Source organism: Copadichromis virginalis, linkage group LG7 (genome assembly GCF_057382275.1).
Source record: "Copadichromis virginalis isolate Kocher_CV1m ecotype Utaka linkage group LG7, C_Virginalis_male_GT1.1, whole genome shotgun sequence".
NCBI classification, from domain to species: Eukaryota; Metazoa; Chordata; class Actinopteri; order Cichliformes; family Cichlidae; genus Copadichromis; species Copadichromis virginalis.
The window spans coordinates 10,476,742-10,504,086 of record NC_140624.1 but is presented as its reverse complement, the minus strand read 5'-3'; the positions used below and the strand labels follow the sequence as shown (position 1 = coordinate 10,504,086).

Here is a 27,345-nt window from a genome sequence, read left to right as displayed (position 1 = left end):
GGTATGACATCATTCGTCAGATGACAAACTCACTTTTATCACCCTTTGTCTTTCCTGCTTTCCCCTCTCTCCTACTCTTTTTCTCTGGGGTCACAACAGGGCAAGAAGGCAAGTATTTCTCAGTCAGTTATTCTCTCATAGCTTCCCATTCTAACTCCATTCACACTCTCTACTTTAATCCATCACCTCATATCTGTCTAATTCTCTTGTGACTATGTATGGCTATGGATTTTGGAGCTTGTCATGGAATTTGGACTCCTGTGTGTGTGTATCAACCAAAATAAATTCTGTTTGTCTGCTTATCATGTCATCTCACAGTGAATACTTTCACATATAGCCATCACACAGCTGGCTCCTATTCTACTTATCTGTAAAAATATATTTTTGGATAATATAATATTTGATACTATGAGCCTAAACAAGGTTGTTTTTTTGTTTTTCAAAAGCAATGGAGACCTTGCAGCAGGAGAGATTTGAAGAATTTGGTTATACCTACATTGCTCCAAGGTGAGTGGTCCTCACATTTACTATACATCCTCTATATACTATACAGGAGATTCCAACTGACCAATGCTGTTTCTTCAGGGAGTACTGCAAAGAGCTGAAGTTGTCACTCAACAACACCCAATTTCTCCTCGACTTCAACCAGTACATTGATAGAAACACTCCAGATGCATGTGAGTCATGCATCTTTTTCAGTGTTATTTCACTGTGCACATTTGTACTTGTTTCCTGCACTGTTGGTACTCATATTGCATATACACCCAGAACAGCAGACGGTATGTTGCATTTCTATGTGTGTGTATGTATCTGTACATTGCATATTTTACAGTTTATCATGGTCTAAAAGATTTTCCACTTGCAAATCTTGATCTCAAGGTCAGAGCATGACTGTGATCATTACTATATCCTAAGCAGGATGATAACAGAATTATCGACTGAGTTTCCTACAAGTCTGATGCTGTCATGCTGCACAATGACTCATAGTGTTTGTCATCACCTAATGGATCTCACCCAGAGTATGGCTTACCACCATCATCCAGCTAATGGATCAGTGTACCATGATCCATTTTAACCCAAGGTCAAGACATGTACTTTGCAGTACGTTGAGTCATTGTGAAATGTTATGGACATGATTTAAAACAACACTCGGGAGATGTTGTGTTGAAACTCTATAGAGAAACGTGCTTGAATGATTTCATTTTGAAAAGCACGTTTTTGAGATTTAAACTTAGCATCTTGGCATCATCTCCCTCCTAAATATACAACAGTCAATCCTTCACAAAGTACACCTGCTTTCTGAATTGCAATAGCCACACAAGCCTCCCTGCTGGATGGTTTTCGGACAGCTGTCATTTTCCCTTGATTTATTTAGAGAAGAACATTGGCTGAATACACCTGCAATTTTTTTCAGACTCTGACTTTCACCTGCATGACAACTTGTTTTATTCTAACTTTTAGCAAATTAGAAGATCTGATTGGTTTCAGCTCACTGGTGCACATTCCAAAAGCATAAGTTATTAATGTTACCTGCCCAGATTTGTAAACAAGAGACTGCTTTTTGCATTACTATAATTCACCTGTCACGCACTGTTGTTGTGCTATGTTTCACTGCCTGGAATATGTAAAAAATACCTTGTCTTTAATCTATAGGTAATGTGTCCCTTGTGAGTCGACTGATCCTGGATGCAGGTTTGACAGCTGAACTGGTTAAACTTTGGAGCGAGCAGACCGTGTGAGTGCCAAAACTTTTAGGTCTTGTGTATTGAAAGCAATGCAAATAAACAAATGTGAAAATCTGCACTTCAATAAAATAGTGATAGGGAATTTAAATAAATTTTCAATATTATGTGGTGATACTCAGGCAAAAGATGATGATTAGAATACAAAATTTCAAATTTGGATTCATTACTCCATAAGACCTGTTGCAACAAATGTTCAATCCAGTTCTTGTATTATTTTCTCCCTTCTTCCCATCTTGATTTGCTTCATTCCATTGAGACCTTATCTGACGAGGCTTCGGCAAACACTAGATGTAGCAGGTGTTTGCTGGAATTGTTTCCTGTTTCCTAATTACAAGTCTTTTTTTGTCCTCAAAACATTTTTTTTTAATGAAACACTGCATATAGTGCTGGGATAAGCCATATTTTCAGCTAATAACACTTTGAAAATATTTTTGGTGCAAAACTACTATTTCATCTATGTCAAGCCATTTTTCATATTCAGCTAAAAAGGTTAAGGCAAATTATGTATTGTTTTAAATAGGCTGCTAATGATGTGCCTGAAGATACAATTTAAAATAGGTTATTTGCTAAGTTGTCTGTATAGAGATGAAACAGGTTAATCCCTTGAGTTCGGTCTGTTTTTTATGCTTGAATGAGACATATGTCAATGTAAAGGGATTTAAAAAACAAACCAAAAACACCCCTGCCGTTCATTTTAAAATGCTCAGCTACAAGGACTAGAGCAGCGGTCTCCAACTCCAAGCCTCAAGGGCTGGTGTCCTGCAGGTTTTAGATATCACCCTGGGTCAACACACCTGAATCAAATGATTAGTTCATTACCAGGCCTCGAGAACTTCAAGACATGTTGAGGAGGTAATTTAGCCATTTAAATCAGCTGTGTTGGATCCTGCAGACATTAGCTGTAGCACACCGGCCCTTGACGTCTGGAGTCGGACACCCTGGACTAGAGGGTTAGGGTTCAGAGTTGAAAATGAGCGAAAAAGCAGCTAATGTCTAAAGAAAAACTTTGAAAGACTTTTAGAAAACCTGGGAAAGTACTGCCTAACACCATCCATTCATCCATCCACCCATCCAAATTAAGTATGAGTCACAAAACCCACCCTGGAGCCAGGCCCACGGAGACATTGCTGGCAAAAGTCTGGTGATGAATGAGCTACATCATTCCACCACCCATAGGAGGCGCTGTAGAAGTCTGGTGCAGTATGAATCAGATGGTGATTGAAGCCAGAGGCCTTGGCAGTCCGATCCCCTGAAACTGCTTTGGTTACATAGAATGCCATGGCTCTGGTGCAAAAGGAAGCTTAAGATAGTGCTAGTGATGAGGCCTAGTGATACTGGCTAAATTTAATTGGACTTTGGCCAAACGTCTGATTGAATCCAGCCAGGGGTATACTTGTACACCCTGAGTTGGGGTGCTGGAAGGTGCCCCATCTGGAGACTCCATTGTCTTGCGAAATGACAGTGTGACCTGAAGGAATGTGATTGTGATGTCTTAAAAGAATTACAAAGTCTTGTGGCTCGTTGGAAGGAAAATTTAAAGAAATGAGGGGTGACTCAAGACATTTGCACAGTACTATATACATTACAGAGTACTGTGCAGTGGAAAACTTTGTTCTATTTGTACACCACTGCTCTGAACTACCCTAGCTGATGATTACTTCATGCACAGTTTATTGGCTGAGCCAACGTTTCACTTCTTTCTTGTCCGCCATGGATGATTTGATCACAACTTATGAGTGAAATATGATGAAAGCAAAGTATAAAATGCATATCACACCCAACCACATTGTGCTTTGCCAAGACGCTGTTTTGAGGGGAAAATAAAATAATTACGTCAGTGTGTTTGCTTTTATGGTATGCCCCCTTGTCTGAAATAATCCCAGCACACATTTACACACACTGAAGGGTATCTGTTTAACATTATGACATATAGAGAAAATCGAATGGGTATAAAACAGTTTGTGTCTGTAGTCTGATCTCAGTTCACAAAAGCTCTTTTTCTGTAATTGTGAGTGTGATTGACTTTGATGTTTGATTTTCTGTTGCTTTCCATGTTCTCAGGGATGGGATAGCGGCCAGGTTTGTAGCTACAGATGGAGGAATCACAAGAGTCTATCCAAGAAGGTACTCTTAGTTTTTTCTTTGTATTTACATTGCTATCATTAGCATTGGGAAATATCACTGAATTCTTTCCCCAAATACCTTGTGGTGAAAATGTGTAAAATGAAAATTGATACAGACTGTAATACTCTTAGGTTGAATGGTTTTGGCTGCTTTACTCACTTGCTTCACTGGGCTATTTTACAGAACATGGAGGATTAAACTCTTTCAGCTGAACTCCCAGGGCTTGCCAGACCAGTATAGGACAGGGGTTAAGACTACAAAAACCACAGCCAAATACAGCAGTTTTTCCTCAATTTCTCCTCAATTGCCTGAACAACATTTAGGGGCTCCACTTTTCAAATATACAGCAACATTGCAACTAAAACTGAATGCACATAGTCTTTGTTCTCACAATCAAAAACACAATATACAGTTCGTTATTGCTTTTATTATAAGGACGTCACACCCTACAAAGGGTGTGAGCCTATTTTTATGAGTTACAACTGGCTATAGATTAAAATATGAGTTGTTTAGAAAGATCAAACACATTTACTTGGTGTTTTATGGCTGTAACAGACCCCATATAATATTACACACCTTTATTAATGTTTTCAGTGCTGGGGAAGAGTGGACTGAGAATCCTGAGACATATGAGTCAAGTTTCTACAAGCGGACCCTGGACAATGAAATTTATATTTTCACAGCTCCATCTTTCAACGGCAAGTTTTCTGAAAGGTTTGGATTTGCATGCACATTTCCGTGTGTGAGGATCTTCAGTGTGGTCTGGCACTGAGCCTTTTCTGTTCTCTGCCTTTGGACGCCATCCCAACCCTACTGGCAGAGATCAGGCTCTCAGCCCTCTGATATCACTCTCTTTATCCTTCTTCTTTTCCCGCTGTGTCTTAAAGTGCTCATCCCCACCTTCCCTCCCTTCTGTCCTGTATACTTCCTGTCATCTCCGCTGATCACTCTAACAGACATCAGTGCAGTGATGAAGCCATGCTTAAAGCTCCAGTACACGTGACTAGATTAACACGTGCTGGCTTTACAGGGTCAGCTCTTGTAAATTTCGGCAGATAAAAATGTATGGAATTTTGCACTGGGAGTGGAAATTGCTCTCTGCCGCATACTTCTAAACATGATTTCAATTAAATTGCAATGATAAAAGATCATCTAACCTTCTTTCATCTTTTTCCAAATTGCAGCAGAGAGTGGGGAGTCTGTGTCTGAGTCAGGTATTCTGGTGAGCAAAGCAGTGGATCTTGTCATTAATGAAGTCACGCTCAAACCAGCAGGTCAGTCTTGCTAATACCACGCTGATTGCTTCTTGTGATGAAACACAAATAAAAAGACCTCTGCCTGTTTTGTGGTTTGTTCTGTAGTGGTGGGAGTGAAACTCAATGTCTCATTCTGGATGAACAGTTTCATGAATGCCACACTGAAACTGAATGTAAGCTGTTCATTTTATTGTTTGAAATATCTAAGAAATGTATATTTTACTGAACTTTTTTTTTTGCCTCACTCAATTTATTTCCTTTTAGTGCAAAGATGAGATTTGCGGCTGTCTAAGGAATGACAAGGTATAACAATATAAAAAAAACTACCAGTTTATTTAAATACTTTTTTTGAACGCTTTTTCAGTTGTTTAACACTTTTTATCCTCCAGCATGTGGACTGTGTGATACTGGATGATGGAGGATTTCTTCTCATGTCCAACAAGGATGAGTACATTACCCTGGTGAGTTATCATCAGCAATCTTTACATTATTGCAAACATGTAAGCTTCACTAATTTGGAACATTCCTTTTTCTCTCTACAAATTGTGATCATAAAAATGTGTGGCCACATGTTCAGAAGGGGCGACTTTTCCAGCAGTCATGTTTCTTGTCTTTTCTATTCATTTTTTACTTGTCTACAAACTCAGTTCCTCTTACCTTTGACAGAGAAATTCATCAATCATATATATGGGTCAAATAAAGGACTTATGACTCATTTACAAGAATGGCCTGTTTGCTTTTAGCTCTACTTTTCTACTACAGCAGTGCACCCATGTGTCTGGTAAAGTAGAGCACTAGACTCTGGACGAAGATCAAAGGGAAGGCTCCGATGGGTCTTAGTCAATCATGGACGCTGTACTGAACTGTTTCCCCTGTGTATGTGAGAAGTCCGCTCAACTGTGTTAACTCCACTCTTTTAGGCTGCCTTCAGCCCCAGCCTGTCAGTTGTAGGATATACTGTGAGCTCAAAAACATCTCATGTCAGTCAAGATAGGACATCGGCTGTCTTTGATCCATTCTACCATCACAAAATCTGACACATACAGTTTACTCTCTTTGAGTATTCTTTTCCACATTGTGAAACAATTGATGTCTTCAGAGACGATGCCAAGCCTTTTGTGCTATTGAAAAAAAGTAAATGTATGCAGTGACAGTAGTTCTATGATCCAGAAAAAGGATCCCTTTATTAGGCTTAACAGTACACCTCTTCACTTAGAATCTTTTCCAATCTATAATAGAAGAAGTGGAATTCTTAAGACTAAAAATCTTGTTCTGGGCCATGGATTCAGATATATAGCATTGCCTAAGATGTGTTTCAATGACAAAGAAAAATTAACCGCTCAGTAACCTAATACACACGGTTAAGTCAACATGAAAAAGTCCTGTGACAATGACCTCAGTCGAGCATCAACATGTGTAATTGGTGACTGGAGGATTCCACCACTTTCTATCTAGCGAGATCATATGCCCTCTGTGAAAAATTTGAATGGGAAAGCAATACAGTGCATGTACTTCACAAAGTACAATCTGATTGGTCCCAAACTCATCCTTCAGCATAACAGCCACAAACATGCTTTTGTAAAGAACTCTTTTTAGCCACAAGTAAAACAAAGAGTCTCATAACAGATGGCAAAGCCCCACAGAGTGCTGATCTCAACATCACTGAGGCAGTGTGGGCTTACATGAAGAGGCAGAAGGCTGTGAGACAACCCAAATCCACAACAGAACTGCAGAGAAGCAAAGTTTATGTGGAAAGGTCTACATTTTTGTGAACGACTCACCTGCCAAGCAAAGTTATGATTTTGTACTAAGTCTACAAGAAAAGTTAAAGCTAGCTGTGGAAAAAACGTTTAATTTGGAAAAAAGAAACTAATTGAAACAATATTGCGTATTTGCATAATTAAAAAATATACAGGAAATGACGTAAGTTTATCAGTTTTGTCAAATTTGCCATCACAACAGTCATGAGGACGCTTTGTTGCACATGTGTTTATTTAGACTACGATGTTTGTATAACTGTGGCTCATCTACCTCTGCAAAGTGCTGTGTTTGTATTCTAATACCTTTTCTGAACTTGCATCTTTCCCATGGAAACTTTCTACATATTAAAGCATCAAATACTAAAAATAATACAATTTAAAATTAAAAAATTGCAATTTATAAAAAAATAGGTTACACAATAACTAACCTAAAAATAACTAACAAATCATTTAATGGGTTGTAAATTAATAGTTATTAAAACAGCAATAAATACTGCTAAATAAATATTGTCCATTGTCAGTTATTGTTAAACTAACTCACACCTGATGATGATCACTGAGCACGTGTAATATTTTAATTTAAATTTATTTTTGTTGTTGTTTCTAATTATAGAAAATTGTAATTTTATGGAATATAGATGAGGTGATAAAATTAAATTTTAATTACATCAGCACACATAATTTTTAAAGCCTTATGTAGTGTTTAATGGTATCTCTATTTGTTGACAATTCCCACGTACAGTATAATGGTCATTTTGTTATAAAGTTTTTATCACTGACCTATGAGCCTGTTCTTATTTTCAGGGTATTTAAATATTTTGGTTTTATAAAAGTTGCTGGTATCGTAATAGTAAGAGCATTCTCTTATTATTACGATATTCTCAATCCCACCTATTATATATGGAAACTTTTTTTACTTTATCATTACAGCTAACATTTTTCATCCAAAACTGCATTTGTTTTCTAAACTGTTTAAGTACTTTTGGTACCTAAAGCTAACTAGTGAACAAAACAGAACACAAATAATAGTACATGTTGCAGTTATTTGACTGACTCCAGTGCCAATCTGCCCGACTTTTATGGAAACTTAAAAAGGTATACTGTAACGTAGAAAACATTTTCAGTTTTACAATAGCTATCAAGATAATATTTCTAGATACCCAATACCATTTACAAACGTTTACTTAGGCAGTATCATTCAACAGCATAGCATGCATTTTTATTGCTATGCAGATGATATCCAGCTTTATTTATCCATAAGGCCAGATAACACACACCAATCGGCAAAACTGTAGGAAAGTCTTAAAGATGTAAAGACGTAGATGACCTTTACATTTCTGCTTCGAAATTTAAATAAAACTGAGGTTATTTACTAAAACATAGCATCTATCAAGTACTTACTCTGGATGACACTACCTTGGCCTCCAGTAACACTATGAGGAAAGTTGGAGTTGTTTTTGACCAGGATATGACCTGGTCGTTTGGAATCCTTCGCACATACAAGGTCTTGAATAATTAGGCTTCATCTTACGTTAAAGACCTCATAGTACCCTACTCCAATAAGGCAGTTTGCTCTCCAACTGCTGGGTGACTTGTGGTTCCCAAGATGTGAGGTAGAATGGGGGAAAAGTAGAATGGGAGGAAGAGCTGCCAGATTTCAGGCCAAGAAACAGCTCTCAGTTTGGATTCAGGAGACAGACACCCTCTCTGCTTTTAAGATCAGGCTGAACGCTTTCCCTTTTTGATAAAGTATGGCTGCCTCTCCCCGAGCCTGGTTCTGTCAGAAGTTTCTTCCTGCTAAAAGGAAGATTTTCCTTGTCAGTGTTTCCAAGTGCTTGTTTAAAGTGGGTTGTTTGATTGTTGGAATTTTCTCTGTATTATTGTAGGGTATTTAACTTGTAAATAAAATTAACTGAAAAAAAAGCTATTAACCTCAGACAAGAGGTTCATATATATATATATATATATATATATATATATATATATATATATATATATATATATATATATATATATATATACGGTATGTACCACCGGCAGATAGAGGAGGTGGCTGATATCCAGAAATCCTACCAGTGGCTGGACAAAGCTGGACTGAAAGACAGCACAGAGGCACTAATCATGGCAGCACAAGAACAAGCTCTGAGCACAAGATCCATAGAGGCTGGGGTCTATCACACCAGGCAAGACCCCAGGTGCAGGCTGTGTAAAGATGCCCCAGAGACAATCCAGCACATAACAGCAGGGTGCAAGATGCTAGCAGGCAAGGCATACATGGAACGCCATAACCAAGTGGCCGGCATAGTGTACAGGAACATCTGTGCCGAGTATAACCTGGAAGTCCCGAGGTCAAAATGGGAGATGCCCCCAAGGGTGGTGGAGAATGACCGAGCTAAGATCCTGTGGGACTTCCAGATACAGACGGACAAAATGGTGGTGGCTAACCAACCGGACATAGTGGTGGTAGACAAACAGAAGAAGACGGCCGTAGTGATCGATGTAGCGGTTCCGAATGACAGCAATATCAGGAAGAAGGAACACGAGAAGCTGGAGAAATACCAAGGGCTCAGAGAAGAGCTCGAGAGGATGTGGAGGGTGAAGGTAACGGTGGTCCCCGTGGTAATCGGAGCACTAGGTGCGGTGACTCCCAAGCTAGGCGAGTGGCTCCAGCAGATCCCGGGAATAACATCGGAGATCTCTGTCCAGAAGAGCGCAGTCCTGGGAACAGCTAAGATACTGCGCAGGACCCTCAAGCTCCCAGGCCTCTGGTAGAGGACCCGAGCTTGAAGGATAAACCGCCCGCAGGGGCGTGCTGGGTGTTTTGTTTATATATATATATATATATATATATATATTAGGGGTGCAACGATACTCGTATCGATATTGAACCGTTCGATACAGTGCTTTCGGTTCGGTACCCATATGTATCGAACAATACAAAATAAATTTTTAATTTATTTTATCAACTTTCCTTCTGACTATGCTGTCTGTGTTGAGCGCTCAGTGGATCTGCGCTCGGCAGTGCAGCCTAGGCGGAGCAGTCGAACGCAGATTCACTGAGCGCAGGGCAAGCTAGCGAGACAGAAGTTAAGCTCTCCTTGCAACATGGCAAATTAAACCTCCCCCACCCTCATTCAGATCTGGCGTTTGGAACTATTTTGGTTTTCATGTGACGTATGACCCTGAAGGTAAGCGTGTCATGGACTAAAGTAAAACAGTATGTTGGATGTGCCACGCAATGCTCAATTACATGGGTGGGAGCTAGTGTGTTAGCGCAGTTAGCTCGTTAATGTGTTGGCCGTCCAGCCCCTTCCACGGGCGATCCACGGTAGCTCGTTAATGGAGATTTGCCGTGTTGTGGCGTTAACGTCATTTCAACGAGATTTACGCTGACAGCACTAGTGGGAACATAACAAATATGACTGCACATTTACACCGACATCATCCTAGTGCAAAGACAAGCGGAAGCAGACAAACTTTTCCCGAGTCATTTAGACAGCCGTTAGCACATGATTCTTCTTATGGGGACCTGTTATGTTTAATATGCTGCTGAGAATATAGCCCAGAAGAAGCGTATAGTATAGCTTTTATTTTGGAAAGAGACATTTCTCTGTAATAAACTCTTTTCCAAAGATAAGTGATTCCTCAATCAGATACAGGGCTCGCAAAATCGCTAGCCCGACGTCCTGGGGCTAGAGATTTTTCCAGTCGGGCTACCAAAATCTATCTCTGCCCTGCCCGTCGGCCTATCATAGGAAGGAAAAATATATGTCAATGCTTTTGCATTCTTTCGGAAATGTAGCTGGGTAATTATGTCATTGGCATCGGTGAGCCACTGCCAATATGTGACATATTGAAATCGAGTTTGAATTTGTGCTTGTTTTTTGCTTTCACTTTGCAATCGCCTGAACTGTGTATAGAGAGCGACAGCACTGATTGGTTAGTGATGATAATTTGCGCACCAATTCCTCTGACATCGTCTTATCAATGTTAGCTTACTATGCAAACATGACAAGTGAAATCTCCCGCAGCAAGCTTAAACATGTGAGAGGTTGATCGCGCAGAGAATCGCTGAGCGTTATGTGAGTGCGTGTGTAAAAGCAGCAGGATACATACTGTAGCGGGTCAGGGCTGTTCGGGGTTCTGTTTGTACAGTTATGTTTTGTTTATGTTGCCATAGTGACGGGTGACGCCCTCTCGCTGCGACGGTGTGTTCTTCCGGGGTCAGAGGGCGCCCTGTGTGTTGTTGTTGTTGTTGCTGTGCTGTTGCCGCACTGAGCAGTTAGCTAGCGGCAGTGTTCTTCTGCAGATGTCAATAAACGGCTGTGCTCCCTGGCTAGCTCACGGGAAGCAAGACCAAACGACACCTCCGTCTCCTCCTTGTCTGAGCTCGCCACATTGGTGTCAGAAGTGGGATGATGGTGGCACCCCATGTTCTGACCCGAGTGACTTTTCCCCCGCCGGTCGTGACCGGTGTTGTGCCACGGCACATTACAATGTCACGAAACTAATATTAAATTCATCGAGTCTGCTGTTTTCCAGCTTTTACTCTTTATCGCGTCGACTGCAGATCAGTGACAACTAGCGTACAGAACGGAGCTGGGCAAGTTGCTCCTCCTACTTTGCGCGCTCCCTTGAATGGGGAAACAATTTTTGAGGGGGGTAACTACTTTGGCACAACACCGGCCGGTGCGCCAAAAGAAGGCACCTAGACATTTGCAGGACTTTGTGTGGGGTAATGGGGTCGTCGGGGACGACTGACCCCTTAGGTGGGGGCTATGTAGCGGGTCAGGGCTGTTCGGGGTTCTGTTTGTACAGTTATGTTTTGTTTATGTTGTCATAGTGACGGGTGACGCCCTCTCGCTGCGACGGTGTGTCCTTCCGGGGTCAGAGGGCGCCCTGTGTGTTGTTGTTGTTGCTGTGCTGTTGCCGCGCTGAGCAGTTAGCTAGCGGCAGTGTTCTTCTGCAGATGTCAATAAACGGCTGTGCTCCCTGGCTAGCTCACGGGAAGCAAGACCAAACGATACCTCCGTCTCCTCCTTGTCTGAGCTCGCCACATTGGTGTCAGAAGTGGAATGATGGTGGCACCCCATGTTCTGACCCGAGTGACTTTTCCCCCGCCGGTCGTGACCGGCCGGTGCGCCAAAAGAAGGCACCTGGACATTTGCAGGACTTTGTGTGGGGTAATGGGGTCGTCGAGGACGACTGACCCCTTAGGTGGGGGCTATGTAGCGGGTCAGGGCTGTTCGGGGTTCTGTTTGTACGGTTATGTTTTGTTTATGTTGCCATAGTGACGGGTGACGCCCTCTCGCTGCGACGGTGTGTCCTTCCGGGGTCAGAGGGCGCCCCGTGTGTTGTTGTTGTTGCTGCTGCTGCTGTGCTGTTGCCGCGCTGAGCAGTTAGCTAGCGGCAGTGTTCTTCTGCAGATGTCAATAAACGGCTGTGCTCCCTGGCTAGCTCACGGGAAGCAAGACCAAACGATACCTTCGTCTCCTCCTTGTCTGAGCTCACCACAATATTTTAGTTCTGCTGAGCCAAATAAGACAGGTCAGGGTGAAGAAGTGACAGCCAAAGAAAAGCTTACCGCAAAACGGAGAAGTTATGACAAATCAGGCTATAAGGCAAAAAGAAAGTGCAGCTTTATGGTTTCATGGACAAAAGAATTTCTGTGGCTGCAATATGACAAGCGAAATAACCAGGGCTGCACATAAGTGGTCCGAAGGTGCGCATTCGCTGTCAAAATAAAAAACGGGCACAAGATAAGAAGTTGCAACGAGTGTTTGCATACATAAGATTTTCAGGAGGAGGACAGAAATTTGTTTAAAACTCTTAAAGATGTCGAAGAAGCAAGCTCCTTTAAGCAATTACTGTGATGTTCCTTCACCTCCAAAGAAATGTCAGAAGGAGTCCGAACCGCAAAAGAAGCACGTATTCTCGGAAAAGTAGTTGCAGGAGGTGAGCTGGCTTCAAACAAATGATGAACGCACAGAGATGTGGTGCGGAATGTGCCGTGAAAATTTAATAAATGACAAATTAAAAAGGCATGAACGTGGGTTTTTTTTTTTTTTAATCGAAAAAATATCGAACCGTGACACCAAAGTATCGAACCGAACCGTGAATTTTGTGTATTGTTGCACCCCTAATATATATATATATATATATATATATATATATATATATATATATATATATATATATATATATATATATATATATATGATCAATGATGGAATATATTCTACAACCCTAACTCTAATTATTACTTATTTAAGCTGGTAGAGTTATGTTGGACTAACATTTTGATGCAAAACCTCTCAAAAGTCTTCAGCTGACTTAATAACTGCTAATATCTGCTATGTGAGGATCATACTGTAGCATATGATTTACATCATTATCATACTCATCAAACCATTCGCTGACCCTTGTGCCCTATGAATAAGGCATTGTCATTCTGTAAGAATGCAGTGATATTAGAATAGAAATGTTTTCCTCACTGGATAAAGATAGATCACTTAGAACAGCAATGTAATGATTTTTTAATGACCCATACGTCTAAGGGGATAAAAAGGGTACCTCAACCCTGCAAGCAAAACACTTACCTAATAGCGCCACTGCCTTTTCTGTTAATTTACTTATACTCCAACCAATGCTACTTTAAGGTAAGTAGGACCCAACTCCGTGCTTTGTTTACAAAAAACAAAACAAAAACAAAACAAGACTTACTTTTACACTGCTCTTACTCTCTGTTATGTTTTGTGTGTGTGTATATGTGAACCTGTCTAGATAGGTCAGTTTTTTGGTGAGGTGGATCCAGTGCTGATGACCAACCTGGTCAACACCTCCCTGTACTCCTTGAACAAGACTTATGACTATCAGTCTGTCTGTGATCCAGAGAAAGACAGCAAGGCAGCAGCTGGACCCCGCTCCGTCTATGTGGTTAGAAACCTCACTGAAACCATTACTGTATATGTTATTTGGTTTCTATTTGTGCAATAGTAATATATTAACGTAAAAAAACAGAATTTATTAGTTAATTTGATTTATGAAGCCTTACTCGTTTTTTCGGAGGCTTTTTTGTGCTTGTTTTTTCACTAGCATTTCTTTTCCTGTCTTTCTACAGCCTACCATTGCAGACTTTCTCAGTATTGGCTGGTGGGCATCCACTGCTGCCTGGTGAGTGTAGAGGTTGTGTGCTTGTGCTTCTATGTTTCATTGATTTGCGTGTGCATGTTAGAGTGGGAGCACACTTGTATTTCAGGGTGGGAGTTTGTACGGGAGTGGACTTGCATGCTGTTGAAGGATAAAGTTGGCTGGGTCAGTGTAAGACAAGGGCAGTTACACAACATGATACCGCATCATTTTCTGCTTAGCTGTCCAACTGCAATATAACCAGCTTTTAAAATAGAATGCCTGATACTTCCCATGACATTTACATCACCATTTACTCTAACTTTAGACAGATGTGTTGCTTTTAGTAAACAGCTATCGGTTGAACGTAGTTTTAAAAAACAAGCTGTTCAGGCGATTTGTTGCCTCCTACATGTGACTCATTTTGTTTTTGTTTTTACTTTTTATTGTTTTTTCCTAGGTCAGTACTTCAGCAGCTCTTCTTGGGTCTCATGTTCCCCAGCCTTCTACAGGCAGGCAAGTAACATAAGCTGTGCATAACCATCAGTCTTAGTTTGATGAGACAGAGGTCTGTCACTCCAGTTTTAATCCATGTATTTCTTACTAATCCTCTTTTCTATTAAACCGTCCCTCTTATTTCTAGCAGAGTCGACAGATGACGACATATCAGATGCCATGTTTAAAGAAAGCTGTATCACAGAGCAGACTCAATATTTCTTTGACAACGACGAAAAATCCTACTCAGGTGTCCTGGATTGTGGAAACTGTTCCAGGTATGTGTATGTTAGTTCACAAGACTCCCCATATGCTTCCATCTTAGTGGCTCTTTCCACTGATGACTTTAAATGGCTGTTGTTGAAGATTTTCAGGTTCTTACTGGGCGTCCATCTGTTTAATGGCCTGTGGGGATTGATCCAGAAAAGAATTGGTTTCCTGGTTTCGTTCTGTTTTGCAGCCTGATTTCAGACAGCTGCTTTCTGATGAGTTCTGATCACACACAGATTACCTTGATCTGTCAGAGCCCGGAATTGCAGAGGAAAGCAAAAAAAGCCTTTTTTTATCTGTTTTTCTTCCTTTACACTCTGGCAGTATGTCAAACTCACTAATACACACATTTACAGGCCGCTGCACATTTGCTTTGCTGTAACCTACGTTTGTATCACTTTGGGCTGTCTGAGGGGTTAAATATGGCTGTAATTACTGGGTGTTATGAGTCCCACGTGTCTGATGCTTTACTCCCCAAAGTTAACAACTGTAGACACAGATACTTTAATGACTACCATAAAAAGTCAATCCCATGAGGACGGAGGTGGTATGAAGTGCACTGTTTGTGCACAACTGAACACATACCTGCATGTACATGTGTGCTGCATTGGTACCACGTTATACGTGCTTTATTTTCCTTTTTCTAGGATGTACCGTGCTGAGAAGCTGCCAAACACCAACCTTGTGTTTTTAATCACTGATGCCAAAGCAACATGTTTGTCATGTGACCCCAGACCACTGCGACAGGCTGAACAGCCCTGTATCCTTTCACTCGGCTTAAAAACTGTACTTTCTTTTGTCTCTTCAATCCTCCATAAACCACATATATAGCAGCACTTTAACCTGTCAGTACGAGGACACACACCTAATAAGTGTGCAGTGGGTCCCCACTCAGTGTTCATGTGTGAACCGTAAACCAGATGCACAGCATATGAAAGGTGGTCTCACATTACTTCTAGATTAAATTTCTATGTTTATCTTCATCTGGGCTACAGGTTGCCATCAGGTTAAATTAAGATTAAGAGAAGGGGTGTGTATGTGTTCTGGATACATGTTTGACAGATGTGTCTTTAATGTAGGTTTCTGTTGATTGGACAGTAAAGGTGTCATCACCAGAGGTCACCAGGGGGCCACTACAGAGTTGTCCATTTGGTAATAGTAGCACTAAATGTTGCTGCCAGAGCACATTAAAATATTAAACATTTTATAAACAATACTTCTAATCAATGATCAAGGCTACCTTTCGTCAGATCAATAATCAAAATTTCTCTTACAGTCTCCAGTGTTTTCATATAAAAAGCTATTTTTAAAACACATATTACTAAATGATGTTTATTAATCTCTATTAGATGTGAAAAATTAAAATTCGTAAAAATTAGTCATTCGTAATTAGGTCTTTGCAGATTGTTGCCATCCATACTTCAGCAGTTCTTTCTCTTAAAAATGTGTTTTTTCTCTCCACTGTTGCTCCAGTGCTTAGTCATAAGGGATCATTGTTGTCTGTCTAACTATAATGATGCACTGTTTGCAATATAAAGTACCTCAACATGACTGGTGGTGTCATTTGGTGCTATAAAAATGAAGTGTTTCTGAGTACATAAAGATGCATTATTGAGTTTTTATTGTTAAAATGTGCACAACAGCAATTTGAATTTTCCTGAGTGTCCTTTCAGCTGAAGGTCCAGATCCATGTGACATGGTTGATAAAGCCAGATATCGCAAAGGGCCGGACGTGTGCTTTGACAACAATGAATATGTAAGACACAGTCACATATGTGCCAGAGAATATTTTCTGGAAACAGCTCTATTAGCCAGACTAAACGGTTGGCTTCTGTCAGTTTCTGTCTGGTTTTCATCAGCAATGTGCTTTCTGCATAGATTTAAAGCAATGTCAATTACCTGCCCTTTGAGCTTCCTTCATCTTTTATTTATCTATCCAGTTTCCATGTTATTTATCAGTTTTTAATATTCATTGACAATTCACTCATTTGTTTATATTCCTTTCTGTCTTCTTGTCTCTCATCATTTTTTATTCTTCTTTTATGTTTCTGCTTCCCAATGGCTGCTGCTCTTGTCTGACAGGATGAACCTTTGTGCCCAGTCAGCAAAGGTTCTGCAATGAGCCCTACACCTTTACTGTTGTTTCTGGTTCTGGCTTCAGGGTCAGTGCCGTCTCACTGCTTCAGAAGGCTCATTCCTAACATATTAACTTCTATGATATTCAATGTTTCTTGGCGATTGCAAAGTTCTTTTTAGGGGCAGTGTAAATCAGGTAGTATGATGGACATTCAATCCTTAAAGCTGATTTATTTTTCCATTATGTTGTAATATGTAATATGTTGGTTATTACAATTTAAAAAGTTTTATAAACAGTAAAGATTTTAATTTCCATGAGGTATTATACTCACTAAAATAATTTAATAAGGAAATAGCTGATGAGAAAAAAGTAAGAAGTATAACACAGCTTAATAAATAGGTGAGATCTTTTCTTTGTTGAATAATTCCCTTACTCACAGAATGTTGCATCTATCTTATATTGTACATAATTTTGCACAATTTTGTTTAAAAAAATAATGTTTAAGGTATTGTACAAAGTTACTAGTGGACCTTTATGTATCATATCAGCTAAATCCATAAAACAAAAGAGAAAAGCAGATAAATTATATGTGAACTCGTTGAGTTGTGTTATAAATTGTTCACCCAACTGTGAACAATTTATAAGACATCTAAATATTTGGAAAAAAAATATCTGGCATATCTTTGTGAACTCTGCCTTTCATTGTGCTATAAAGGAGTAGAACATACACACAACAGGCCACCAATTCATGTGCCTTTTGGTGTTTATATTATGAAGAGGCCATGCTGGGAAGCAGAAAGGGAGGGGAGGAATAACGTAGGAAGTAGATGAACAGAGTAAATGTAGGCCGTGTCCTTTTCCTCTCCCATCTGTCCCATTACTTTTGGCTAAGCTCCTCATAGGAAGACGGTTTGTGTCCAAGCCAGTCCATTTTGTCACTGGAGTAAACAAAGGAAGCTTCACATGGCTTTCCTGCCCTTTGAAAATAGAAGACCCCCACCTCTTTCTCCTAGGCCTTTGGCATGCACGGATATCCTGAATACTCCCATTAAATTAAAAAAACAGCTACACACTGAAGCTACCAGGTGCAAGCCATTGCACAAAGATTGAGGTCTGAAAACACCTCTAAATATTTGAACAGAGCTGTTAAATTAATATTTCAGTTTCCTTGCTTTTTTGCTGACAGTTAAATAAAACATAAGTGTATATGTTGATACCGCTCTCGCTGATTATTATAACACTGGACCGCATAGCTATTTAGCCACAGAAAGAGCTAACCTTTCGCTGCACTTATCCAGGAAACACTCAAGGAGATAACACCATAAACTGTTGTTTTTACACTTCAGGTTCTGTATGGGTAAAACTAATGATATCTAAATAAATAATCTGTATGCGCTTAGTGTGCTGGGTAGATGTTTTTTGTCAACTTGGGATTAAGCCACACAGTTTTGAGTATTTCTGCTATGCTAACTATCTCCGGTTCCATCTAGTTATAACAGATATAATGTGGCAGGTATGTACGTTGTTGTTGTATCAAGGGGAAAGGGGGAAAACATGCTTCTCTAAAAACCTGTCAGTGTGAAAAGTAGACTTGATACAACACCGACAGTAGACTATAGAATGACTGAATTTGATATAGTATAATCATAAAATGCTTATTACTGTTAGTAGCAGCAATAGTGGTGGTAGCAGTTGAGATAGAGCTTTTGAATGTCAGAGAAGACTGCTTCTAATTTACTTACACTTGATCTGTCCAACAGGAAGACGATTCTGATTGTGGAGGAGGGACTTGTCTAAGACCGAGCCTTTGGCCAGTGTTCGGGTTTCAGCTGCTGCTGTTGTGGCTCAGCACATCTTTGCAACACTCATGACCCCTACACGCGATCACATACACTCATACACTGATCATCGAGTCATTTCGCTGGAGGCCAGAAGACACTCGAGTTGCACCATACAGGATGTATGCAGAATATTTGCAACAAGACATTTTTATTTTCTCAAGACCAATATCAGCATTTCCATTTGCCAATGCCAAAGGGTGCTCATTCATTACCTCCTCATTATTTTCCAAGAAGAGAGACACATTTACTGTGCTCAGCTGCACTCATTTTCATGATATACTCCTTAATATTCTCCTATGGTGCAAGAGTAAGAGCTAACCAAACCCTTTAATTCTGCCTCATTTTCTCTTGTGTGTCTGATTTATTTTGAGGAGGTTGAAAGACGTTTTCCCACTATGCCAACTAAATCTCATTCGAAGCCTGTATGTTCACTGACAGCATTGATTTGTGTGGTTGTCGGTATTGTTTGTTGCTTATTATATTCATTGTGTATGAATAAGTATGCTGTAAGGATCGTTTATTTTGGCAACCAGAGCAAGTATTAAGAGTATCCCTTTTGATTTGTTTTTAAATGTACTTTACCAACCTATCTACATTTCATTTTTGTACTCAAAATCAGTAAGCATTTTGTGTCTAGCTAGGTGTTGTATTGTAGCAGCATGTGCTCAGTACAGAGCGAAAGACAACACCGACTTTTTGACACCAAAGCTCCACACAGTACCAATGACCGCAAACCTACTAAAGAGAATCTGCACAATAGCTTAATTCGAGATATTCCTCAGATGTGGGTGTACATCAGTAAACAAGCTACATTATTAGCTAGATATTATAGATATTTCACCAAGAGATAAGTGAGGTCAGGTTGCATCCAATGTGATAATCTATTAGGATATTGCAATTTTCAAATATATTTGTACTTCAAGTGACAGCTTTGGTTGTCTTCAGTTTGATGCATCAAATTCCCAGTGCCTATGTAGTAAATCAAACTGTGGTATTTGAATGAAGCAACACATCAGATTTGTATTCTTACCACGTATGCTTCTATGCTAACGCTTGCTGCAGTTTGGCAGAGAGGGTATCCCTTGCAGTAATTTGTTATGAAATAGTCCAAATCTGCTGCAGTTCTTCTGCTTTTTTGGCTTACAGATAGGTGATGGAAACAACCGTTGACTTTGATGATGAGAGAGGAATATCATTCCCCTCTTTTGCCAAAACAAAGCTAAGCCAGGCTTGAGCTTGGGTTCCAACACCTCTCTTTATTAATCCTGTTTCTGTTTCCTTTCTGGATCGCCAGACTCAGGAGCCAAGATGACTTGTGAATGAGATCAGCATATCAAAATGACTGTTTCTTTGTTTTCTTGCTGTTCTCTTTATGCTTGTTTCCTCTTTGTGTTGCTCTATAAGTGCTGTGAAGCAGACGCTGAAGGCTCAGTGTCGAAATGCTGCAATGTCATGGGATGAGCTTGTTCTGTGTTTGAACTCTGTCTATGCCTACGATCAGCATCAGGGCATGCTGGAGAGAACTTTGAGAGCACTCTTTTACCAATGATAATTTTCCATTGCCTTACTTTGTCTTAGGTTTTAGTAAGTCATAAAGATCATACATAAGTTCATCTTTTCCCTGTTTCCTTTTTTTTTTTTTTTAAGAATAAAAGTAATGTTCTCTCCACCTCGCCTTCATGGTGATATACTGGTGTGATCAGGTTATGCTGTCTAGCAAAGTTATGTGTTGACTTGTGTTTTACCCTGAGGGTCCCCTGTCTGTGTGCAGGCATGTATGTGTCCCTCCGATATCTGATTGTGCTTTAATACCGTACATGAAATACTCTTTTGTGGATCTTCACTAGCCTGAATAAATTTTGTATACATTTGTACACTAATACTATTTACTGTAAAAAAGAGAAAATGGAAGAAATGAAAAAAATGTTTATAATATGGTGTTAGTTATTGTGCATATATAATAAATTCACAAAAAACGTTGTATTAGTATGACCTGAGATTCTCCTTATTGCTCACATCTGGTCAGATGCTTTGGCTCCACTGGGAGCAGACCAAACATGTCATCCTTCCTGCTGACAGAGACAGCTGCTGAAAAAGAAAGACCATCTGCATTTGTGGTTCACTGTGTCCGTGTTGGTATATGAAGGAAGGGTGTGGGTGATTTGGGATTAGTCAAGTAGCTCTTTACACTACAGTTTTCTTATTAATGCCTAATTATCAAATTACTGAAAGAAAGTACAACTTAACACCTGGCCGGCTAAAAAACATCATGCCTAGTTTGTGTCTGACCACACCCCAGATCTCTGATATGTGGGATTTGCGGTTGGGTGTTGTCATAGCCAATAGCCTGTCTACATCAGTACAAGAAGGTAATAGCCTAAATCATATTTCCATGGTCTTGGGTATTTATTTCCTAAATATGCTGGCGGATGCGTGCTAAAATGTGTAAATGTTTGCAGCTTTATTTCATTTTATCTTTCATTCCAAAGTAAAGTCTAAATCTTGTTATGAAAACACTTCCTTTACTTCAGCATGTTAAATACAGTAATTGTGCAGTTCAAATGACCACTCAAAGAAGTCTAAGTGCTACCTTAAAAGACATGATTTAAGACATTTTTTTTCTTGTTCCACTTCCTTCATACCTCAACTACACATATAAAACCATACACATCCATTTTTACATGATTTCTGGGGTGAGGAAGGCAGTGGCTCCTCCGGGTGGAAATCTTAGCTGTATGTAAGATGTCAAACAGAATGGCAGAGAGTGCCCCACTGAGTACTGTCAGAGGCCTCAGTGTTTTTGATTTTTGTGATGCCTGTTGCAGCATTATTGACACAGACAGCTCTGCTATCCCCTGCCTAAAGCAGCAAGCAAATGTCAGATGCTAACACCAGTGAGTACTTGAGCATAATCTACACTTTACTTGTTGGGGTTTGTGTTGTTTATCTGACCATAATATAAGAATGTGTAAGGCCACAATTTGGAGTAGTAGCTATTAAAAATATTTGTTTTTCTTAGAGATGTGTCTGCCTGGGAGGTCTTTGTATGTGTGCTACTCAGCAATGATCTAGTAGGGAGGTTGTAACGGGACACCCTTGTAAATAGGCACAAGGTCATACCCTTTAACATGCCTGGCTTAAAATCCTACAGACATAGAAGAAAAGCAGGAACTAGTTAGACATCTCTGTTTAATGCTTAACAAATCAAAAACCTTCCTTCTAACCAAAAATAAAATAAACCTGTAACAATGTATTCAAAGTCAAAAAGATCCCTCATTTTACTGGTTTAACTTACTAACTGGTACACACATGTAGATTAACAACAGCATGGTATAATATAAGGAATACACCTTGAATCCATTGCTTCTAAGGATTTACATCGGGTGGCTTCAATCCAATTTAACTTTTTTGTTTTGATTTTTCTTTCATTACTCAATATTTCTGAGGAACAGTATTAATATTAGATCCCCCAAGAAAGACCATGACTCATCTGTGGTTAAGTTAAAATCTTAGAGTGGCTTTTTAGGTTTGTTCCACTAATTGCAGGAAGTGGCACACTAGACTAATGCTGCATCAACATCGTGACCCGTGACTGGATCTGCAAGGATCAGCATGTCATCAAGTACACTCCTCCAAAGTTCATTAACTCTTTTGTGAAGTAATATAACATCTATTTGTGTAGACCTTTACCGGCAAATGGTTGTTTTTTTTGGAACGGTGTTGCAACTTAATGGCACTCTAATTTTAGCTCCAACACTCTCGACAGCCTTTGGGTCATGAGGTTCCCGGGGCAGTCAACCCACGTCTGAATAAACTTCCCTGAATCTGGTTAATATAATGTGGTTTACATTAGCTACAACATTTTTAATTGGCACTGTTTGTTTTTTTTCTAACTGTTAAAAAAAGCACACTTCCTGTAAGCCGTGACATAGAGGTCACAGTTTTTCCGTCACTACAAGGCTTCAGCCGGGCAGGGGCATCGGGGTCAATAAGGTTTTGAAGTGTAGTAAGAAAAATTTTTCCAGTATCTTCTGTAAATGCTCCCTGATTGCTTGGGTATATTTATGGTGTATTTTCCTGTGAGAGACACACTCTTCCCCCCTCCAAGCTAGGATCAAACAGTATTTGTATATAAATCTTTATGTTTATGGAAGTCCAAAAGGATTTAGCACACTGGAAAAGGAAAAGAGAGAACGTGTCAAATAAGTTGTTAATCACACGAAATGATCCCAAATAGTCTTTAAACATTTTCCTGTTGCAGTTTACTTTTTTTAATCACCTGTTTTTGTGAACCCCTGCACACAGGCCGGCAGCAAAGTCAATCAAAGACAGCCTCAACAATATTTGCAACACGGTGAGAAAGATGTGTTAAACAACCTGAAGGTCGGGCAGAACACCAAACATACACTTGGCATGGACTTTCAGGAAATGCCACAGTCTTTTCCAAACCCATAAACATGACCACACACTTGTCTGTTCTTCCTACCTTGTTTTTTTTTCTCTCAGTTTGTAATCATGTTGTAGGTACAGTACATATCTGCATGTGTGTGTCCTGAATGTAATTGGTAGCCATAGCCCGGGTAAAATCTAACCAGGTGAATGGTCTTAACATAACACATTCCACTCTAGCCCCTACTGAGTCTTGATTTGTGGATTTTCTCTGTGTTTAGAGTGGGGCCTAACATATAGTATAACTGGTAACATGAGGTGTTAAGTTTGTTGGGGCCATGTGCATTCACCGAGGTTCTTTCCATGGGATCAGATATTTTTATAAGTCTCTCAACATAAAAACTTACACTTTTGTGAATGACATAGAAACTGTACAACTTTTAAAGGTATCCTGTTAAGTTTGTGGCCACTAGTAGCACAGTGTAGTAGTGTTTTTATAGGCTCATTCCTGTTTTGCTTGTACTCTGCACATTCAAAACAGATTCTGCAACTGGTTTCCCTTTATTCTACTGATCAGCAGATATGGGTACTTAGATGTAAAGCAATGTGATGTGAGGCAGGTTGCCACATAAAGGTAAAAAATAACACACTTTAAGGGGTGGTTGCAAGCAATACAGGACTAATTAAATAACACAGTCGTTTTTTCAGTCTATTTGAGTATTTGAATAAAGAATATTTTACTTATATATATAGATTGATTAGTGTGTAATTCGATCTTCAAACAAACTGATTCTCACAATCTTAGAATTAATTGATTTAAAAAATAGGGCGCCACTTTGTGGAAGGTGCCATGTTGCTCCACTATCTTGAATACAGTGGCCAAGCTGGACACCACTGTTACACCTGATTACATTTTATATATATGGCTAGAGATCATGTAGGTAATATGCCAAAGGTGGAGGAGAGTAGAACTCGTTGGTGTACGTGTGCATCTTCAGGCTCAAGATATGAAGTATCATGCCTACACTAAACTGCCAAAAGTATTCACTCAGCCGTTCAAATTATTGAATTCAGTTATTCCAATCACTTCAGTGGCCCCAGGTTTATAAAATCAAGCACCTAGGCACGCAGACTGCTTCTACAAATATTTGTGAAAAAATGAGTCACTCTCAGGAGCTCAGTGAATTCCAGCATCGTGCCATGATAGTTATGAAATTTCCTCCCTACTAATTATTCCTGTTTGGAAGGACTGGGAACGACAGCAATTCTGCCACAAAGTGGTATGCCAAGTAAAATCGCAGAGCGGGATGAGCTGATGCTGAGGTGCATAGTGTACTGCAGATTTCATGTGGCCTTCAGTTTAGCTCAAGAACAGTATGTAGAGATCTTCTTGGAATGAACTTCCTTGGCCAAGCAGCTGCATCCAAGCCTTACATCACTAAGCACAATACAAAGCTTCAAATGCAGTGGCGTATTGCACGCCACCGCTGAGCTCTAGAGCAGCCGAGAGATGTTCTCTAGAGTGATGATGAATCACATTTCTCCATCTGGAAATCTGATGGATGAGTCTGGGTTTGGAGGTTGCCAGGAGAGTGGTAGTTGTCTGACTCCACTGGGCTAATGTAAATAACAGTATTGGTTATCAAAATCATTTCTTATATTTCTGTAATATCGAAATTAATTCATTTAAACTCAATGTTATTTATATACCAAATCACAATAACCATTGCCTCAAGGTTCTTAATATTGTAAGGTAAAGACCCCATAATAATACAAAAAACCCAGAGAAAATCCCAACAATAATATGACACCTATGAGCAAGCATCATGGTGACAGTGGGGAGGAAAAACTCCCTTTTAACAGGAAGAAACCTCCAGCAGAACCAGGCTCAGGCCACATGCTGTGTTGAGGTGAAGGGAGGCAGACAAAGACAAACAAAGACACGCTGTGGAAGAGAGCCAGCGATTAATAATAACTAATCCACCAGTACACATAATCTGTTTAATTGAAATGATATTTTTAATGTCAAAATATAATTACTGCTGTTATCTGTGAATTTTCAATTTCACCGTTTAATAAAAAAGCAGAAACACAGTATCTTTTGATTTAGATGACAAGATAGATTTGCATCACTGCTTTAAACTTAAAGCATGCAGCTACAGACAGTGTTCAGCCAAAAGAAGAATGGGATTTCCTGGAATAGACTGACTGGTCCCAAAGAGCTTTGAGCTCAGCATCACAAAGACAGTTTGGCATTACACAAAAAGATAGATTACCCTGAGACAGACTACAGCCTGCAGCAGTTCCGTGATAAGTTCTCATAGACACTTGTACTACCTGACATGTATCTTTAAAACGTATGTAATGCAATGCTGCTTCAACACAGCTTGATTTAATTCATATATTTTTGCCTATATTGCTACTGCAATCATGGCAAAGGTGTCCTCCATTCAACTCGTGCCTAAAATGTGTGCACAACACTCAGAAAACTAAAAAACATATGAAAAAAAATATTAGACAGACAGGAAGGGAAAATGTCACTTGGTTCACTTGGTTGTAATTGTTGCCCCATTGACAATTTAGCAGGCCCTCTGCTAGAAACGGGGGAGCAGTAGAACTTTGGCAGGTGGTACAAAGAGACCTCACAGAGCTGGCGTGAACATTCGACTTTTTGAATTATGTTTACATCTCAAGTTACTTGTGTGTACAGCATGTGTGTTTGTGTGCAAATCACTCAGGTAGGTACTAAGAGACTTACAGATCGCTTGCAATTTCCCCTACTCTATGCCATGTTGACAGTCACAACATAGTGACTACGTGTACAGGTCGGACACAGACACATGTGGGATGAAGTGTACCTGCTGACCTGGAGACGCTTCCTCTGTGTGTCTCCAGTTCTATACGAATCACGTGGGGGTAAATTAGCAGTGAGGAGCAGACAAGACAAGGTGACTGTTTGCAGATGTTTAAGAAAGAAGGAAGCACAGGTTTAGGCACTATTTTAGGACCTGCTTCCAAATGTCCCCTATTCTAAGTCATTAGTTTGATACTTTGACTCTCTGTTGTAGTGGTCGGAGTGGATGTTTGTGTGTTTTTTGGATAGTCTCTTGTTGTTTAACTGGAGTTAGTTTTTACTTTTTACTGTAATCACGTCATCGATCAAAGTGGATCTTGGGAATTAAATTCATTTTCTGTGGTTACTGACAAATTTCATTTTCATCTTTGTTCACTTCCGGAGTAATCTAATTAGCGAGGCTCCACTGGGAAGAAATGGATACATCTGATCAAAAGGGTTGTTTAAAAAAAATAACCATGTGTATGAAAGAACATGACAATTGTATTAAATAGCTTGACCTTTACAATAAATGCTGAGCACATAAACATGACCCATTTGTGTGTTTTTGTTCCCCCACTTTGTTTCTGTGCTGCACACATTTGAGTGATCCGCCGTCAAAGGATTGGCACAATAGACTCAGTGTGGGATGTTGATGTGTTTGTGTCACAAGCTCCTTGTGTACTATGCTAAAGGATGTGTCATTTAAACAGTTCGGGGTTTTGTGGATATACAAACTCACAAGGCCATTTTGCTTATGAATTGTTCCAAGGCTCAGTCTCAAATGTTCACATCACCACCCATAAACACAGGAGAAGTGACAGACAAAAGGCATTACAAGAATTCTGCTCTTGAACTGAGTGTGGTCTCTTGAATTGTTTAAGTAATATTTCTCAGTACAGGAATTATAGTGCAGAAATTTTTGAGTTTGAAAAATAGCTTTCTAACAAGAAACCGACTGAAGAGTCAATTTAACATCACTTTTTCCCCATAAAAGAGAGTAAAAAGTGCAATTTCCATGGTGCATCTACAGATATGAACCTCAGTGATGACTCAGCAGTTTAAGATGAGTCATATGTAAAATTTTGGTCTCTACTTTCTGTGATCAATAAGTTTCAGTATGTCCATGGCAATGACAAAAGCACTTGTTCACTGATGAATTATCTGAGAGGAAAATCAATGGCGTATTGAGTGGTTTAGAACTGTAATGGTTTTCTGATCCTCTTTAAAGCTATTTTTAGGAATATGTTGGTGACTCAGTTTGCTATTGTGCATGATAATGAACTGATGTGTTAAAACTCTAGGTTTGCATTTCTGTTAGCTGCCCACTCTGCAGCATTTCCCTTGAAATGAGAGTCAGAAATAAAAATCAAATGAAAATTTAACTTGAAGGCAGACAGCGGGGCTGGCATCACACACATTTCATC

General features: G+C 39.7%; 1 protein-coding gene across 2 annotated transcripts in view; it reads left to right on the top strand.

The window, feature by feature from the left end:
* LOC146704484 (voltage-dependent calcium channel subunit alpha-2/delta-1) overlaps nucleotides 1-20,688 on the top strand; it is a 78,756-nt gene extending 58,068 nt beyond the window's left edge. Inside the window, exons 23-39 of one of the 2 annotated variants that reach the window (XM_085461655.1) lie at nucleotides 447-507; nucleotides 586-677; nucleotides 1,654-1,735; nucleotides 3,807-3,869; nucleotides 4,464-4,567; nucleotides 5,054-5,143; nucleotides 5,231-5,298; nucleotides 5,390-5,428; nucleotides 5,515-5,586; nucleotides 13,669-13,821; nucleotides 14,006-14,058; nucleotides 14,474-14,529; nucleotides 14,660-14,786; nucleotides 15,426-15,538; nucleotides 16,452-16,534; nucleotides 16,861-16,940; nucleotides 18,616-18,721. In XM_085461655.1, coding sequence (XP_085317781.1) covers nucleotides 447-507; nucleotides 586-677; nucleotides 1,654-1,735; nucleotides 3,807-3,869; nucleotides 4,464-4,567; nucleotides 5,054-5,143; nucleotides 5,231-5,298; nucleotides 5,390-5,428; nucleotides 5,515-5,586; nucleotides 13,669-13,821; nucleotides 14,006-14,058; nucleotides 14,474-14,529; nucleotides 14,660-14,786; nucleotides 15,426-15,538; nucleotides 16,452-16,534; nucleotides 16,861-16,940; nucleotides 18,616-18,652 — 1,373 coding nt within the window. In that variant the 3' untranslated portion in view covers nucleotides 18,653-18,721. Of the gene's footprint in view, nucleotides 1-446; nucleotides 508-585; nucleotides 678-1,653; nucleotides 1,736-3,806; nucleotides 3,870-4,463; nucleotides 4,568-5,053; nucleotides 5,144-5,230; nucleotides 5,299-5,389; nucleotides 5,429-5,514; nucleotides 5,587-13,668; nucleotides 13,822-14,005; nucleotides 14,059-14,473; nucleotides 14,530-14,659; nucleotides 14,787-15,425; nucleotides 15,539-16,451; nucleotides 16,535-16,860; nucleotides 16,941-18,615 lie in introns of both variants that reach the window. The other variant, XM_085461656.1, reaches the window with a different exon arrangement.
* The last annotated feature ends 6,657 nt before the right edge of the window (nucleotides 20,689-27,345 follow it).